The 19,730-nt window shown below is 39.8% G+C and overlaps 1 protein-coding gene across 1 annotated transcript in view; it reads right to left on the reverse strand.

Moving 5' to 3' along the window:
* LOC104983958 (von Willebrand factor A domain-containing protein 8-like) overlaps positions 1-19,730 on the reverse strand; it is a 186,721-nt gene that overhangs the window by 67,585 nt on the left and 99,406 nt on the right. The window contains exons 17-18 of the mRNA XM_010833524.1: positions 16,621-16,702; positions 11,018-11,219 (exon numbers count right to left, since the gene is read on the reverse strand). Coding sequence (XP_010831826.1) covers positions 11,018-11,219; positions 16,621-16,702 — 284 coding nt within the window. The remainder of the gene's footprint in view (positions 1-11,017; positions 11,220-16,620; positions 16,703-19,730) is intronic.

The following is a 19,730-nucleotide window of genomic DNA, read 5'->3' on the forward strand; positions in this document are numbered from 1 at the left end:
GTCAGTAAAGCAGATGTTTTTCCGGAACTCTCTTGCTTTTTCGATGATCCAGTGGATGTTGGCAATTTGATCTCTGGCTCCTCTGCCTTTTCTAAATCCAGCTTGAACATCTGGAATTTCACGGATGACGTACTATTGAAGCCTGGCTTGGAGAATTTTGAGCATTACTTTGCTAGCGTGTGAGATGAGTGCAGTTGTGCGGTAGTTTGTACATTCTTTGGCATTGCCTTTCTTGGGATTGGAATGAAAACTCACCTTCTCTAGTTCTGTGGCCACTTTTGAGTTTTCCAGATTTGCTGGCTTTCCAGATATTGAATGCAGCACTTTCAACAGCATCATCTTTTAGGATTTGAAATAACTCAACTGGAATTCCATCACCTCCACTAGCATTGTTTGAAGTGATGCTTCCTAAGGCCCACTTGACTTCACATTCCAGGATGTCTGGCTCTAGGTGAATGATCACATCATTGTGGTTATCTGGGTCATGAAGATCTTTTTTGTATAGTTCTTCTGAGTATTCTTGCCACCTATTAGTATCTTCTGCTTCTGTTAGGTTCATACTATTTCTGTCCTTTATTGTGCTCATCTTTGCATGAAATGTTCCTTTGGTATCTCTAATTTTCTTGAGATCTCTAGTCTTTCCCATTCTATTGTTTTCCTCTATTTCTTTGCACTGATCACTGAGGAAGGCTTTCTTATCTCTCCTTGCTACTTTTTGGAACTCTGCATTCAAATGCCTGTATCTTTCCTTTTCTCCTTTGTCTTTCACTTCTCTTCTTTTCTCACCTATTTGTAAGGCCTCATCAGACAACCATTTTGCCTTTCTTTTTCTTGGGGATGGTCTTGATCACTATAACACACACACACACACACACACACACACACACACGTATATATGAATTTCCCAGGTGGCTCAAGTGGTAAAGAATCTGCCTATGCATGTAGACGCCAAGAGACACCAGTTTGATCCCTGAGTTGGGAAGATTCCCTGGAGGAGGAAATGGCAACCCACTCCAGTATTCTTGCCTAGAAAATCCCATGGACAGAGGAGCCTGGCAGGCTACAGTCCTTGGGGTCACAAAGAGTTGGGTACAACTTAGTGACTGAGCACACACACACACAATAATGTATATACACTATTACATACTATTATCCTATATAGTTTTCATTTTCTCCACTAACATGTACTCTTTACTAATTCTTATCTTTATTTCTCTTTCACTAACTGTTCACCAAATTCTCCAGCAGAACTGTTAAATTCTCTCAACATTACCAGTTCCCTTTTCCCCCCTTACAATATCTGTTCTTTCTGGAACCCTGTTTTCCCACTTTGAGTTGCAGTGGTGTCTTCAGGCACAGCTGTCATTCCAGAACATCCTTTCATGGTCATGCTGGGAATTACCTTTGCCTCTTCCTTGGCTAAGACCTCTCCACCCTTTCCTCCTCTCTGTTAATTTATTCCCTCCTCTTGTTGAGAGTACATCATGCAGGATAAAGAATGAAAGTTTTCTGAGACTGTATGTTTAATAAGTTGTTAGTCTACCTTCACATTTGATTAGTAACTTGGCTGGGTATAAAATTCTAGGTTGGAAATAATCTCCCCTTTAGTTTCCAGTGCTGCTGTGGAGAAGCCTAATGCCATCAGGATTTATAGTAAATTTTATATAACCTGTCTCCCACTTCCCTCAGCTTAGACGTTTTCAGCTTTGTCTCTTTACTCAAAGGGTTCTAAAGTTTCAGGAGAATATGCTTTGGGGTGTATGCATGAGTGTATGTGTTTTCCACTTATTAAATTGAATGTCTGTCCTTTAGTGAAATTTTCTTAAATTACTTTTTGGGTAATTTCCTGCTCTTTCATTTTCTGTTTCTGGAATTTGTATTAGTCTGATAAGATCTATCATCTCTCTTCTATTTTCAATTTCTTCATCATTTGTGAGAGTTCTCTAATGTCCAATCCTTTTGTTGAATTTATTTCTGCTGCTGCTGCTAAGTCGCTTCAGTCGTGTCCGACTCTGCATGACCCCATAGACGGCAGCCCACCAGGCTCCCCTGTCCCTGGAATTCTCCAGGCAAGAACACTGGAATGGGTTGCCATTTCCTTCTCCAATGCATGAAAGTGAAAAGTGAAAGTGAAGTTGCTCAGTCGTGTCTGACTCTTAGCGACCCCATGGACTGCAGCTCACCAGGCTCCTCCATCCAGGATTTCCTAGGCAAGAGTACTGGAGTGGGGTGCCATCGCCTTCTCCTACCACTTTTAATTTCCAAGAACTCTTTCTTATTCTTTGAAGGTTACCATCTTAAAATAGCATCAAGTTTTTATTTTGTCTTATCTCTGAGAATATAAATTTTCACTTTGTGAAATGTTTTTCTGCTTTCTGTATAAGCTTTATTTCTCTGTTCATTTGTTTTGACTTCCATCTTTTATACAAGAGGCTATCCATTAATAGTTAAGAATCAGGTATTAAAAAGTGGATTGAATTTTTTTTTGCATAAAACCAGGGCTTGCCAACAAGTGGGTCTTCTTGTAAGGTTAGCAGGGAGAAATTTCCAAAGGTCAGCATCAGAAATGCTTTTCTCTAGAGTCATAGATGTACAAAGAAAACAAAAGTCTACAAATAATAAATGCTGGAGAGGGTGTGGAGAAAAGGGAACCCTCTTACACTGTTGGTGGGAATGCAAACTAGTACAGCCACTATAGAGAACAGTGTGGAGATTCATTAAAAAACTGGAAATAGAACTGCCTTATGATCCAGCAACCCCACTGCTGGGCATACACACTGAGGAAACCAGAAGGGAAAGAGACACGTGTACCCCAATGTTCATCGCAGCACTGTTTATAATAGCCAAGACATGGAAGCAACCTAGATGTCCATCAGCAGATGAATGGATAAGAAAGCTGTGGTACATATACACAATGGAGTATTACTCAGCCATTAAAAAGAATACATTTGAATCAGTTCTAATGAGGTGGATGAAACTGGAGCCTATTATACAGAGTGAAGTAAGCCAGAAGGAAAAACATAAATACAGTATACTAACACATATATATGGAATTTAGAAAGATGGTAACAATAACCCGGTGTACGAGACAGCAAAAGACACTGATGTATAGAACAGTCTTATGGACTCTGTGGGAGAGGGAGAGGGTGGGAAGATTTGGGAGAATGGCAATGAAACATGTAAAATATCATGTAGGAAACGAGTTGCCAGTCCAGGTTCGATGCACGATGCTGGATGCTTGGGGCTGGTGCACTGGGACGGCCCAGAGGGATAGTATGGGGAGGGAGGAGGGAGGAGGGTTCGGGATGGGGGACACATGTATACCTGTGGCGGATTCATTTTGATATTTGGCAAAACTAACACAATTATGTAAAGTTTAAAAATAAAATAAAATTAGAAAAAAAAAAAGAAAACAAACTTATGGTTACGGGGGAAAGGGAATTGGATAAATTAGAGGAGATTGGGACTGACATATACAGATTGCTATACATAAAACATATAACTAATACAGACCTATTGTATAGCACAGAGAGCTCTACTCAATACTCGTAATGGCCTACATGGGAAAAGAATCTAAAAGAGTGAATATATATATAACTGATTCGGTTTGCTGCAGACCTGAAACTAACACAGCATTGTAAATCAACTATATTCCAATAAAACATTTTTTCTAAAAAAAAACTATCCTCAATAGGAGACAAATTTGTCTTTTGAATAAGGCTAAACACTAAAGAGGAGAGTGAAAAAGTTGGCTTAAAGCTCAACATTCAGAAAACGAAGATCATGGCATCTGGCTCCATCACTTCATGGCAAATAGATGGGGAAACAGTGGAAACAGTGTCAGACTTTATTTTTGTGGGCTCCAAAATCACTGCAGATGGTGACTACAGCCATGAAATTAAGACGCTTACTCCTTGGAAGAAAGTTATGACCAACCTAGATAGTATATTCAAAAGCAGAGATACTACTTTGCCAACAAAGGTCTGTCTAGTCAAGGCTATGGTTTTTCCAGTGGTCATGTATGGATGTGAGAGTTGGACTGTGAAGAAAGATGAGTGCTGAAGAATTGGTGCTTTTGAACTGTGGTGTTAGAGAAGACTCTTGAGAGTCCCTTGGACTGCAAGGAGATCCAACCAGTCCATTCTAAAGGAGATCAGTCCCCGGTGTTCAATGGAAGGACTTATGCTAAAGCTGAAACCCTCACGTGAAGAGTTGACTCATTGGAAAAGACTCTGATGCTGGGAGGGATTAGGGGCCGGAGGAGAAGGGGACAACAGAGGATGAGATGGCTGGATGGCATCACCAACTTGATGGACATGAGTTTGAGTAAACTCCGGGAGTTGGTGATGGACAGGGAGGCCTGGCGTGCTGCAATTCATGGGGTCGCAAAGAGTCGGACACGACTGAGCGACTGAACTGAAACACTAGTTGTCCTAATACTGGTTTCCTGCTTTTCTTGCAGCTGACAAGTTTAGGCAGGCCATTTTTTTTCTATTTCCTTTTTGGGCCTGACAAAACTTTTCCTAAACAGGATTATAAACAAAGCCCACTTTTAACACTAAGATTGATGATGAATTACATAACTCATTGGGTCATGATATAATATTAGGTGTCTGGGTAACACGGCTTCCTTTAAATTTGGCTTTGTTTCCAGAGAAGCATTAAAGAATTCTGTAGACCAGTAATACTGATATTCTAAGTTTCTAATTTTTATTTGTTTACTGAGTACTTTGTATCAAGTATAAATTGCATTTCATTCTTACAACAACTTTGCAAGGTACAATGGTACTGTCTTTATATTATGGCTGGAAAGTGGGGATTAGAAAGGATAAGTAATTTGCCGAAGATCACTTAAAAAGTGGTACATGGATTTGAACCTGGGTTTGACCATTTAAAATTTTAGGCTCTTAAATAATAGGCTATACCACTTATGAATAAAATGACAATTTTCTTTATAAGAGCAAGGTTTTATTTCTAGTCATTGTGATGTGTTGATTACACATAACTAAATATATAAAATGAGCTCAGAACCACAAAAATTCTAGAGTCATTGACCATCAACATATTCATTGCATTTGATACCTCAACTTTTAACTGATATATTACAGAACTGATTTCCTTTCCTTATATTTTAAATGGACATTACTAAGATTACTTCTTTGCTGCTGTTGTTTAGTCACTGAGTCATGTCTGACTCTTTTGCAACCCCCTGGACTATAGCCCACCAGGCTCCTCTGTCCATGGAATTTCCCAGGCAAGAATACTGGAATGGCTTGTGATTTCCTTCTGCAGAGGATCTTCGGGACCCAAGGACTGAACCTGAGTCTCTTGTATTAGCAGATAGATTCTTTACCATCGAGTCACCTGGGAAGACCAAATTACTTCCATTCTTGCTGATTATATTCTCAGACAGTATGCACTGGAAATATAGCTCCATATAAAATAAGGATCTTAAATTAAAGTGGTTATGAGAGAAAGGAGTTGAAATATTTCTGTGATTTGAAAAGCAATTTCCTTAGGTTAAGCCTTTTCTAAAATATAAAAGCTAAATAATGTTTCTACTTTTAATATTACTTTAAAACTCTAATATTGATGATTTTCATAATTTATAGAGTTATCTTTTTTGTTGGATATGCATAAAAATTTAATGAAAATTCATGGATTCTCTAAACTCATAAGCTTGTTGATTTGCTTGTCTTGGGAAGCTGACTGCCTATTTAATTTTAGCTCCATTTAGCAGTTACTGACAACTTTGTGATCCAATGGAAGCACTACTGGAGGAATGTAAAAATCAACTGGCAAGTTCCCTCTGAAAGTTTATAAGAAAGGAGCCCCTTATGTACGAACCCATGAGTATCATCCCATTTGAGTATAGGCTTCTTTCCAACTCTTTGCTCTAACTGAATTCCCGGTTCAAGAAGACCATTGCCAGTTTGCAGCTGGGACAGGTGCAGGCTTCAACACTTTCAGAGGTGACATGACTCTATCTTATCTGTTTCCTCAGTAGTACCTCTTCCCCTTTTCTTTTGCCTTTCTCTCTTAGCTGCCTTTCCATTGTCTTATTTCTGAAGGACCTTGTGGTTAGGTAGCTGTCATAATTCTCCTTGGGGAGTTAGTTAAAGGCTTGATTAAGCCAGGGGCATACTGGAGCCAAACTGTACTTGTTTGCAAGAGATGCTTGCTAAATAGTCATGGATTTTGTGAGCAGACGGTTAACCATTGGTAGCTTTAAATCAGTCATGGAGGAGTATTTACTCCCTGAAAACTGACAAAACAATAAACTGCACTCCCCTCCCCCTATCGCCCAGAGAGCTGGCCTATCAGCCCTCTCCTGGGTACTACTCTCCCCAGAGGGCCTTGCATTTTCTAAGGTGAGCGGAAATGCTGTTCAAAGTCTAGATTCAAAAGGAATTTCTATGGCTGGGATTTCTCTAACAACAATAAACAAAGGAAAAATCTTTAGAGGCCTTGCCCAACTGTTACCACATAGTCAAAGAGTTAGACCAACTTGATGAAAACAAGTTCTACTGATCCATGACTAGGAGATACGGTGAGGAATTATTTAAAAAAAATTTAAGAAGTATTGCTTTTCTGGGCCAAGGAAGATTCCCAAAGATACGTGTATGTATAACAGTCCTATAAAATGTGTATCATTCTATAACAGTGAGCCATTGAATCAGACTATTTTCAGAATTAGTGACCAAAGTCAAGGGTGGACGATGCTGCTTAAAAACAACAAAGAATTGCAAACTTCCACAGAAGAGCTGGAGGTAATGTAACTTGCAGTGAAAAACTAAACTTGCTAATAGAGTACCTGTTAAATAATCTTGTGGTTTCCAAAACCGGAAGTGGGCCTTAACATTCTTACCAAAATCTTAAAAAATCATAACTGTTGGACTTTTAGTTAAAGCAAAACCCAGGCCTAGTTACAGAAAATGACATTTACTCATACTCTAAGCATATCTTCTTTAAAAGGTTAGAGGTGCTTAATATTAACTAGTTATCCTTCCTATATATTTTTGTCTGTGCCACTATTTTCAAATAATCACTGTATCTATCGTGTGCCACACACTCTCTTAACCATAAGGATCAATATGTTCCATCCCACACTGTTTCAAAGAGTCTATCAATTTTTAAAGTATATACTTAAGGCAGTATTATTCAAAGGCCTCAAAGATATTCTACTAGTAAGAATGAAGGATTCGTTTCTGATTAGTTTATTGTGCTTGCTTGTGTTTGCATGCTCAGTGTGTGATCCTCTGTCCATGGGATTTCCCAGGCAAGAATACTGGAGTGGGTTGCCATTTCCTTCTCCAGGGGATCTTCCTGACCCGGGGATTGAACCTGTGTCGCCTGGCGGTAAAGGTGGAATCTTTACCACTGTGCCACTTGGGATAGTTTATTGTAACTAGACAATAACATTTGAAAGTTGTAATCTTTTAGCCTTCCTGCTCCCACAAGAATAGTCACCAGGAGCTTTTTTTAGAGAGAGATTATTTGCTTTTTGAGGAAAACTGTGGTATAGTTTTAATAGCCTTCTTGGAAGGATCTGAATGTAACTAAATAAAAATATGGAAACTATGCTTTATAGAGAACACTTTATAACCCAGTCCGGGAACTTTTGCACATAACTAACCTGCGCTTCTGAAAACGTGGTCTAAAAGTAGTGAGTATGGGTCCTTAGTAGCGGCTCTCGAGCTACAGTCGTGGGGGCACTTGGAGTTTGCTGTTTCAGTTGTTTACTCTAATACAAACACCCCATACTATCAAAGCGCGTAAAATTAGTGAACACACGGTGTATTCAGCTCGAAAAATACTTCCTTTCAAGCTGTACTCACAAGAAAACTATCAATGAATGCATTCAACAAAAACTGAAACTCAAAGCAACAATGACTTTAAAGCTAATACCTCAAGAAGGCTGAAATGTATCAAAGTCATAAAGGGTAGGAATAAAGTATGCAATGGACAGAGTTGATCTAAAAGATAAACAGTTCTTTTGACACCAGGAAAAGGAATCAGGGAAAGATGGGGGTCAATAAGTGGTGAATGGCCTGGCAGGTTGTCTGCCTGACCTTCACTGTTGACCTAACGGAGCATCTCATGACCAATGAGAACCATCTAAAACAGGTATGTACAAACCTCCCCTACCAGCAGATCTGTGGCTTCTTCACACCCCCAGAGTGTAAACCAGGCCTTTTAATTTCTGTGATGGAAAGTAAGTCCATTTGGCCACTAGATGGAGATCAGGTTACTCTGCTGTTGACAGGGAAGCTGCTGGCAGTCAGTAAATGAGAAGCATGTTACTTAGAACCTAATTCTCTTTTCTCAGTACTTCTATGGAAGGTATTTTCAAGCACGCAGATCAGGAGCAGATCTGTGTCCAATAAAAGGTCCATAATGAGCAACAGGCGGTGCTAGTGGTAAAGAACCCGCCTGCCAATGCAGAAGACATAAGAGATGCAGGTTCCATCCCCTGAGTCAGGAAGATCCCCTGGAGGAGGGCAGGGCAACCCGCTCCAGTGTTCTTGCCTGGAGAATCCCAGGGACAGATGATCCTCGCAGGCTAGAGTCCATGGGGTCGCAAAGAGACACGACTGAGGCAACTTAGCATGCAGCACAATGAGCAAGAGGCTGAAGGATCTATTAAGAAGGTAGCTGTAAAAGACACATTTTTGCTAAAGTATATATTTTCAGTATCAACAAAATGTATCACGGAATATCGGGAGATGGAAAAACACTGGATAACATCTACTCTCATTTTCCAAATGGAACTATCATTCCATTCTAAATTATGTAACTTTATTACTGAATAAACCTTATTTCTATGATAGCTGAACTTTAAACTGGAGACATAATGTTACACATTTCCCAGAAAATGTATAGTCTGTAGAAGGATCAGATACTGCCCTACATACTATAGCAGAGTATTTTGATTATTTTTGAGATATTATATGCTATACTTCTGTGCATTTCTAACTTAGGAACCATACATGAAATTGCTCAGTCGTGTCTGACTCTTTGCAATCCCATGGACTGTAGCCTACCAGGCTCCTCTGTCTGAGTAATTTTCCAGGCAAGAGTACTAGAGTGGGTTGCCATTTCCTTCTCCAGGGGATCTTCCCGACCCAGGGATTGAACCCAGGTCTCTCCTGCATTGCAGGCAGATGCTTTACCATTTGAGCCACCAGGGAAGCCCAGAAACTATATATATGCACTCAATAAATAGTCAGTTACATAAAGACCAACAAAAAATTGAGAGAGTTACAGCTTCAGTTTCGTGTACATGGGTATGAGGAGAGACAAGCATGTTATCTATCATGTACCAATCATCATGCTAGAGCTGGGAACACAAAGGTGCACAGCAGCTTCAGGAAGTCACCGGGAAGAGGAGAGCTACAAGGTTAAAGCACACACAGGGGTTAACTTTTGTAGTGGTGAAGACTAGTTATCCAAATCATGAGTGATACTCCTTTTAAAAATTGTTGTGAAGGAAACTTAATTTAGGCCACAAACCTTAGCCATGGGGAAACCATGACCTTTGATCTCTGCAACACATGAGAAATTGAAATATAACCTAAGACATTCAAACACAATAGGGCTTCCCTAGTGGCTCAGCCGGTAAAGAATCTGCCTGCAATGCGGGAGACCTGGGTTCGATCCCTGAGTTTGGAAGATCCACTGGAGAAGGGAAAGGCTACCCACTCCAATATTCTGGCCTGGAGAATTCCATGGACTGTGTAGTCCATGGGCTTGCAAAGAGTCAGACCCAACTGAGTGACTTTTACTTTTCATCAATTGCTGTAATGAAAAAAGGACCTTAATTCAGACAAAGAAGAAACTAATTTTTAGAATAATAACATAAGCAGAACCATAGTTAATTAATTTTCTAATAACTGTTATGAATAGCAACCAACATCCAGTCTGTTACTGTGATAGATCCATTGCACTTAATGACATGTTTATTTTAGAGTAATGCATTTGTTTCAGCTTAATTGAATTAATATAGTCATACCCTTTCAAAAGACTTTGAGGTTGCTGGCCTGTATTTGTTTATGATTTTCAAAATGCTCCTATAAGCTAAAAAGATGTGTTACTCATTCATGCATACACAATATATGTATGTTTCTTCTCTAAGGGAAGTGATAAAAATAACCACATAAAATAGCAATTAATAATCAGATGTCAAAGTCTCTTATCTTATCGTCTGTATCACTAACTGGTTCTTTACAGAGCAACACAGTTGGCAGGAACCTACCTTTCTTTTTGCTGGATAAGAATGAAATATAAACAAAGGAGTTTTCCTCTGAAGGTTAAAATAAATAAATTACAGATAAAACAAATCCTTTCATAACACGGTTTAGTATTTATGGGTACACAGCCTTCCACACTGTTCACATTAGTTGCAGACAGCAATCAGATTAGGTAGTGACTGAGTTACTTCTGGAGGGGTGGAGTTTTCTCCCTCTTTGGTGACCTGTTCCCATATTTCCTTCTAGTGCAGGTTTGGGTCTACTTATTACCACTGCTAAACTTCCATTCTCTGGAAATAAGAGAGCTGGTAAAAACACGCCTCTATGGGATGCATAATTCTGCTTATCTTCTCCAGTCTAAAGGTTCTGGCCTTAAAATAATACGCTGCGTTTAGATGCTCGGGGTTTCTGTTTCCTTGGTAGCATGGGGGGATGCTGACGACGTGGCAGAACTGAGAACGGATACAAAGGTGGAGCTGGAAACTGATTAAAGCTTAAGGTTAAAAAATAAAAGTTGATGATTACATCTGCATGTTATGAGGTGAGGAACCTATATATTTAAGCGCTGACAGACAGAAAAGGCAAATTTTTACTTTTTCACTATGTCAAATGATAGACTTGTCTTTTCCTGAGTCCCCACATTATTTTAGCTGTTTTAGCAAACTACATTTGAGTCTCTGGGCCAGAAGCTTCTATGACCGTGGCATCTGCAAATAATTGATAACTTAATGTGCCCCCTCAAGAGGTAAGGTCAATTCAAGCGGTACCTGCATGTGTCTGTCACCTTCTCCAATCATGTTTCTCCATTCCATGAGTGACCGCTGCAGGTGCTCAAGGCCGGTTTCCCAAAGCCGGACACGGCCTCCCATATCAACAGTGACAACGCCACCTCTGCCCCACTCGGCCAGCAGTGCGTCTGTGTCCGAGATAGTAGACAGCCATGTGGTATATGGTGAGAGAGAGTCTGACCTGAAAAAGAATCACGGCGTTCAACCGATTGAAGCCCAGGGAATGATGCTAGTTCAGCTCAACTTACGTTCAACTTGCTGTAAAGAATTCTCATAGTTAAGCAACAAGAACCTGCTGTACAGCATAAGGAACTACACTCAATGTCTTATAATAACCTATAATGGAAAAGGATCTGAAAGAGAATATATATAACATACACATACATGTATATACATATGAGTGAATTTGCTGTACAATTGAAACTAATATAACATTGTAAATTAACCATACTTCAATAAGAAATATAATGTTTAAAAACACATTAAAAGCACATTAAAAACTAAGGGACCAACAGATTCATCTGGAAGGAAAAAATATATAGTTATTTACTGGTTATTTACATATTCTTTTTAAAATTTTTATTTTCTTCTCGCTCTGCGTGGGCCTCCTCTGTTTGCACAAGGGGGCCACTCTCCAGTCGAGGTCTCTGTTTGCACAAGGGGGCCACTCTCCAGTCGAGGTCCGCGGGCTTCTCACTGCGGTGCTTCTCTGGTTGTGGAGCACAGGCTCTTGAGTGTGTGAGCTTAGCTGCCCCTCGGCATGTGGGATCCTCCCGGACTGGGGACAGAACCTGTGTCCCCCGCACTGGCAGGCGGATTCTCAACCAGCGGGCTATCAGGGAAGCCCGATTTACGTGTCTTGCATTTGTAGATCCTGGATGACATTTGCATTCACTGTCAGGAAGAAAGGAACTCTAAATCAACTCATACCTCAGTCTCCTGCAGAGCTGACTCACTTCCCAGGGGTCTAAGGTCTATGCTGAAACTCAAGTCTTGTTTATGTGTTTAACTGCATTTATTTGACATTTTGCCTTTTCTAAGTTAGATTGTTATATGGATTTATAATAAAGAGTTTATATATTTCTTACATGTTTCATGCATATACATATTTCTAATATATACAGTCAATTCAAGGGACGCAACTTTTCCCTGTAAGAGTCAACTGCACACTTCCTTTATCTGAGTATGGCTCTCACTATACAAAAGAAATACAGATTAGAAATTCTAATGACCACTGTTGGCTTTCTAAATATATCTGGTATTTTCTCTATAAAATAAATGGTCTAAAGAGATGGTCTGATCTGATAATTAAAACAATAAAGTAGCACGGTAGATTTGCAGAAACCACAAAACTACTATATATTAGGTAAATTTTTATACTGAAGAAATCAAGACTACTTTAATCTTTTTATCAGTCTGCCTCAGTGGATACTAAACACAGAGTGACAAAGCCAGCTACTCTGAGATATGGAAATCTTAGAAAGTGTTTATATAAAGAGAATAACAACAGTAGGATGGACCAAGGGTTTCAGAGCTATAGGGTTGGCCAAAAAGCTTGTTCAGGTTTTTCCATTACATCTTTTTTTTTTTCCAGCATTAAATGCAATTGTACTTTTATTTTTCTAAATTGATAACTTAAATATGTGCATTTGTTGCTTTAATTTGCATTTCCATGAATAATACCAAGCTTGAGAATCTTGACCTATGTTTATTCTTAGTTGTTTTGGTTTCTGCTTCTTTTTTTTTTTTAATATAAATTTATTTAATTGGAGGCTAATTACTTTACAATATTGTATTGGTTTTGCCATGCATTGACATGAATCCGCCCCGGGTATACATGTGTTCCCCATCCTGAACTCCCCTCCCACCTCCCTCCCCATCCCATCCCTCTGGGTCATCCCAGTGCACCAGCCCTGAGCACCCCGTATCATGCATCGAACCTGGACTGGCGATTGTTTTACATACAATATTATACATGTTTCAATGCCATTCTCCCAAACCATCCCATCCTCGCCCTCTCCCACAGAGTCCAAAAGACTGTTCTATACATCAGTGTCTCTTTTGTTGTCTTGCATACAGGGTTATCGTTACCTTCTTTCTAAATTCCATATATATGCGTTAGTATACTGTGTTGGTGTTTTTCTTTCTGGCTTACTTCACTCTGTATGCTGCTGCTGCTGCTAAGTCGCTTCAGTCGTGTCCAACTCTGTGGGACCCCATAGACGGCAGTCCGCCAGGCTCCCCTATCCCTGGGATTCTCCAGGTAAGAATACTAGAGTGGGTTGCCATTTCCTTCTCCAATGCATGAAAGTGAGAAGTGAAAGTGAAGTCGTTCAGTCGTGTCCGACTCTTAGCAACCCCATGGACTACAGCCTACCAGCCTCCATCCATGGGATTTTCCAGGCAAGAGTACTGGAGTGGGGTGCCATCGCCTTCTCCATCACTCTGTATAATAGGCTCCAGTTTCATCCAGCTTATTAGAACTGATTCAAATGTATTCTTTTTAATGGCTGAGTAATACTCCATTGTGTATATGTACCACAGCTTTCTTAGCCATTCATCTGCTGATGGACATCTAGATTGCTTCCATGTCCTGGCTATTGTAAACAGTGCTGCGATGAACACTGGGGTACATGTGTTTCTTTCAATTCTGGTTTCCTCAGTGTGTATGCCCAGCAGTGGAATTGCTAGGTCAAATGGCAGTTCTATTTCTAGTTTTTTAAGGAATCTCCACACTGTTCTCCATAGTGGCTGAACTAGTTTGCATTCCCACCAACAGTGTAAGAGGGTTCCCTTTTCTCCACACCCTCTCCAGCATTTATTGCTTGTAGACTTTTGGATAGCAGCCATTCTGACCAGTGCGAGATGGTACCTCATTATGGTTTTGATTTGCATTTCTCTGATAACGAGTGATGTTGAGCATCTTTTCATGTGTTTGTTAGCCATTTGTATGTCTTCTTTGGAGAAATGTCTGTTTAGTTCTTTGGCCCACTTTTTGATTGGCTTGTTTATTTTTCTGGAATTGAGCTGCAGGAGTTGCTTATATATTGTTGAGATTCTTTGTCAGTTGCTTCATTTGCTATTATTTTCTCCCATTCTGAAGGCTGTCTTTTCACCTTGCTTATAGTTTCCACTACATCTTATAAAAAACTCAAATGAACTTTTTGGCCAACCCAATACTTTACAGTACTAGAAGGATTCAAGGCAACTTTTGATATAATAGAGGATTCATCTTACGGTGCTCTCTCAAAAAATACTTGCCTTAGGAAAAAAACTAGGTACAGATGGTGAAGTAAAAGCCCATTCAAGAATAATGAAATTTAATCACTTATGATGTGAGTAAATCTGCCACAAATGCTTAAGATGTATGATTCTATTGAGCACGGCACCTACTGGTTCCACACTTCACTCTCTGGCATGAAACTTTAAATTTACCAGAGCAATCTCTTCAATATGTCAAAAAAATTGCTGAAGAAGTCATATTTACTACAGCTTGCACACTACATCTAGAATCTCTTCTGTACCTTAAAAAAAAAAAAAAAAGCACATTCCTCTTATCTATGATAACAAAGTCTTTAAGGAACACAGAGAATTACAGTAGAGCAAGTCCAGATTTACACACACCCATATATTAGTGCTAAGTACTATGGTCTTAGAAATGCAACAAAAGTTTCAGGACTAACACTTAACTTGTACTGAGAGCAAAAGTGATATATTCCTTTTGGCTGTACAGTTACATATAGTTTTACTGTTTTCTATTATTTGAAGTTAGCCATCAAATGGAAAATTCCTGCTATCTAACAGAATACTAAATTTAAGCAAACCAGCAACAAAACTGAAACCCAGATGGGCTGTTCCCTTGGATTACATGTACACCAAAAATGGCAGCAGTTAATCTTGAGGGAAACTCAGGATATACGGACAGTGAACAGACTCTAAAACACGTGGCACTTGAAATAAGGCAAGTTCCAATCGAGATGTTCTGTAAATGTAAAATTTATACTGGGTTTCAGAGACTCAGGAGAAAAAAGGAAAGCAAAATATCATTAAAATTTTTATATCAAATACGTGTCAAAATAGTTTATAAGGGTAATAAAATACTATTAACAGTAATTTCACCGCTTTCTTTGTGCACTCTTTTACTTTGGCCACTAAGAACATAAAATCACATACATGCCTCACGTTCTGTTTCTATTGGACGGCACAGCACTAAATGAATGCAGCATGGTGACCAGCTGGCACTGGCTGCATTTATATATACAGCCGTTCTTCCAGGTATTATTTCTATGGCAGGTATAACATATGGTTCATACTGCAAGTTAACAGAGAAAAACACTAAAATATAAAGCTAAGGCTGGGGAAGAAATGAAGAGGAATACTGAAAAAATAATTATTGCGCTTTAGAAATGTAAAAAAAAAAGTTATTCTTTGATTTTGTTACTTGAACTGATAGTATATTTTAATGAACATGCAATGGAATAAGAAATTTCTCCAAGTGACTAAAAGCCATTTATCATTAAATTGACACATTGAGATGCTCCAGAAAGACATTCTTGTACACGTTAGGACAAGTAAATAAATCTATTTCTTTGAAAAATGATTTCATTATTCACATTTCTTGAACCGGCTAAATAAAGGGTCCTAAGAGATGAAACAGTGTTTCTGACTTATTTTGTATTGTCATACTGAGCGATGTTTTCTTTGGAAGCACGGAAGGCAGCTGGGGACAGACATGTGTCGCTGCCCTTGCTCTGAGAGTGGACGGCTCCCCAGGCTCCTCTGCCCAGGACTCCAGTGAGGCTTTAACCACTGTGTTCTGAGGCCTTGGCTGTTTGTAAGGGAGGACATGTGAGGGGCATGTGACATCAATCCATACAGAAGCAGGTGCACACCGAGGTTGAGGAAAAGGAGAGCAGGCGTGGATGCATCCAGAAGGGGATGGGCTGGAGGTGGGGACACAGGTGTTTTCAAGGAAGAGATGGTATATCATTGGTCGTCTTTTTATATATGCCCTGACTCTAGCTAGTTTGAATGCTTTGCTTCCACTGCTGAACAGCAATAAACCACTGGCAATAAATCTATTCCAAATCTCTAGAATCCTTTGACTATTGTATGGCCTTCATGACTGTAGATACACAGTTATATTTATAAAAAAATATATTTAAAAAATGAGATTTAAATTCCTTTGACATCTTGAATACATTTACCTCAGAAAATTAATGTATGAAGTCAATAAATATGAAAATTTTTTCAGTGATAAAAATGCTGTTTCAAAAAGTTTTATCATAAGGATAGATAAAAAAAAAAAGAAATGAACACTTGAAGGCTGTTAAGACTTAAACCTAGGTAACATTTGAACATTTTTCCAATGTTCAAATAAAAATGGCAGAGCAGCAAGATAAAAACAAACTGTAACTATATATATATCTATATATATATATATGAAAGAAAGAAAAAGAGCCTGCTATTTAAGGAAGCAAAAAGCACACATTTATTCAGGGTACTTGGTAAGAATTTACTCTTTTTTTTTTTTTTTTTTTAATTTGACATAGAAGCTAAGAATGAAAATGAAAATGGATTACCTGGGAATTGGGATGTATCGAAGTCTCTTGGACTGGAGATCGGTAACCTCTATATACCCAGCTGTCTGTGGAGGGGTAACATCTGCAAAGAAGTCAAGACACAAGCCGAGTGTTAAATTACTGCCTGATATAAAAACAGGACCCAAATAAAGCACAGATGCTGCTTAAAATTAAGCAGCTTAAAATGCTGCTTAAATGAAATTATCATTCGCCTAGAACAGAACTCTGGGACCCACTTCACAAGATCCAGGGCTGACCAATTCCAGTCTTGAGGTTAGACGCTCAGTTATGCTTTTGTCAGGAAAACACAGAGACTGTCAGATAGACGTATGTTACGCTGTGATTCTTTAGCGTCAGAGAATTATCTAAGTTCCTTTCATTTTCTTTGATATTAATAGCTTCCCGAGATGGGTCAGTGTTTTAGCACTTAAGAGTTTATCTGAAAATATTTCATCGCTGGAATTCTTTTTCCTTCCTAGAAACTTACAAGAGTGATGGTATAACACAGTGGAATCAGCACCTACTTGAAACTGGAGTGGCCTGGTAGACAATCCTGGCTTGAAATTTCCTAACTATGATTTACTATGGCCAAGTTAGTTCTCTGAGACCTGCTTTCATCATTTGCCAAATGAGGATAAGAAGAGCATCTGAGAATCATAAACATTATTTGCACACCATTAGTAGTTGCTCCACAGTGGCTGTTATTATTAGGAGCCCTCAAGACAGGAAAAGGCGAGGTGAGGACCGGGGCAGTGGGGCAGGACTCTGGGTCATGAAGAATGTGAAAAGGCGGGGAAGGAGAAGGTAATGTGATATGGGGGCCAGAGTCCCCAGCTCCAATTCTAGTTGTTTCCCCGAAAGTTCTGGGAGTTTACTGACTTTTCCCCCAAATCCCCGAGTACCACCATCACCCTCATCATCACCAGTTGGCAGCACTGTGTCAGGAATCCTGCCTGTCTTTTTAGTTTTTCATTAATTGCGTGCTATGCTGCTGTGCTCAGTTGCCCAGTCGTGTCTGACTCTCTGCGACCCCGTAGCCTGCCAGGCGCCTCTTCCATGGGATTTTCCAGGCAAGAATACTGGAGTGGGCTGCCATTTCCTACTCCAGGTGATCTTCCTGACCCAGGGATCGAACCCACATCATGTGCATCTCCTGCTTTGGCAGGTGGATTCTTTACCGCTGCGCCACCTGGGAAGTCCTGTTAATCACCTTTTTTTTTTTTTTTTTTGGCTGCACCACCCAGCACGTGGGATCCCAGTTTCTGACATTGGAAGCTCAGAATCTTAACCATTGGACCGCCAGGGAAGTCCCTGTTTGGGACTTATAGATAGCGTTTTTAATACTGACAACTACAAAGGCCTTGGATTCTTTTTGAGAGATGAGAAAGCGGAGACTTACAGAGGTGGTATAATAATGGACTTGGAGAGTGATAGAAAAAGCCTTCAAAATCAGGCCTTCCTTCTGGCTTTAAAATCTCTGCTCTGCCCACTACTCCACACAGCTTCTACCTGAGCTGATCATAGGGCAACGATTTTAAAATAGCCTTATTTTTACAACATCTTGGCCTCCAATGTCTCTTAAAAAAAAAAAAAACCACAAACCTACAAAGAAACCATACTCTTAAAGATTTTTGTCTGTTTTCTATCTCCTATTACAATTTCTTTTTTTTTTCACATTGTAACAAAGTTTTCTCTCTCTACTATGCAAGGTCAGCTATAAGTCCAGCCAACTTTAAAGGTGCTTCAAAGATACTTGTTTATGTGTCTACCCTTTTTAAAAAAATTTTAATTAATTTATTTTTAATCGAAGAATAACTGCTTTATGATATTATGTTGGTTTCTGCCATACATCAGTATGAATCAGCCGTAGATACACCTATGTCCTCTCCCTATTGAACCCCCCTCCCACCTCCCATTCCCACCCCACCCCCAGGTTGTCACGGAGCCCTGCATTTGGGCTCCCTGTGTCACGCAGCAAATGCTGGGTGACACTGGTCACCTATTTTACATATGGTAATGTACGTTTCAGGGCTACTCTCTCAATTCATCCCACCCTCTCCTTCCCCCACTGTGTCCACAAGTCTTCATGTTTTTGTCTGCATCTCCACTGCTGCTGCTGCTAAGTCACTTCAGTCGTGTCTGACTCTGTGCGACCCCATAGCCGGCAGCCCACCGGGCTCCCCCGTCCCTGGGACTCTCCACTGCCGCCCGGCGAACAGGTTCATCAGTATCATCTTTCTAGATTCCGTATGCATGTGCTAATACACAGTGTTTTTCTCTTTCAGACTTACTTCACTCTGTATGACAAGCTTCAGGTTTCACCCACTTCATTAGAATGGACTCAAATGCATCCTTTTTTACAGCTGAGTCATACATATTCCGCTGTGTATATGTACCACACCTTCTTTACCCATTCATCTGTCAGTGGACATCTAGGTGGCTTCCATGTCTCAGCTACTGTAAGCAGTGCTAAGATGAGCACTGAGCTATATCTGTCTTTTCCAATTATGGTTTCCAGTGTTCTTGCCTGGAGAATCCCAGGGACGGTGGAGCCTGGTGGGCTGCCGTCTATGGGGTCGCACAGAGTCAGACACGACTGAAGTGACTTAGCAGCAGCAGCAGGGAATATGAACAAGAGTGGGATTGTTGGTCACATGGTACTTTTATTCCTAATTTTTTAAGGACTCTCCATACTGTTTTTCATAGTGGCTGAATCAATTTACATTCCCACCAAGAGTGCAATAGGGTTCTCTTCCCCATACCCTCTCCAGGATTTACTGTCTATAGAATTTTTTGATGGTGGCCATTCTGACCAGTGTGAGGTGATACCTCATTGTAGTTTTGATTTGAATTTCTCTAATAATGAGTGATGTTGAGCATCTTTTCATGCGTTTACTAGCCATCTGCATGTCTTCTCTGGAGAACTGTCTGTTTAGGTCTTATGCTCACTTTTTGATGGGGTTATTTTTCTTGTATTGAGCTGCATGGGCTGTTTGTATATTTTGGAGATTGATCCTTTGTCAGTTGTTCCATTTGCTATTATTTTCTCCAATTCTGAGGGTTGTCTTTTCACCTTGTTTACAGTTTCCTACATTGTGCAAAAGCTTTTA

This window comes from Bison bison, unplaced genomic scaffold (genome assembly GCF_000754665.1).
Source record: "Bison bison bison isolate TAMUID 2011002044 unplaced genomic scaffold, Bison_UMD1.0 scf7180017863702, whole genome shotgun sequence".
Taxonomy (NCBI): domain Eukaryota; kingdom Metazoa; phylum Chordata; class Mammalia; order Artiodactyla; family Bovidae; genus Bison; species Bison bison.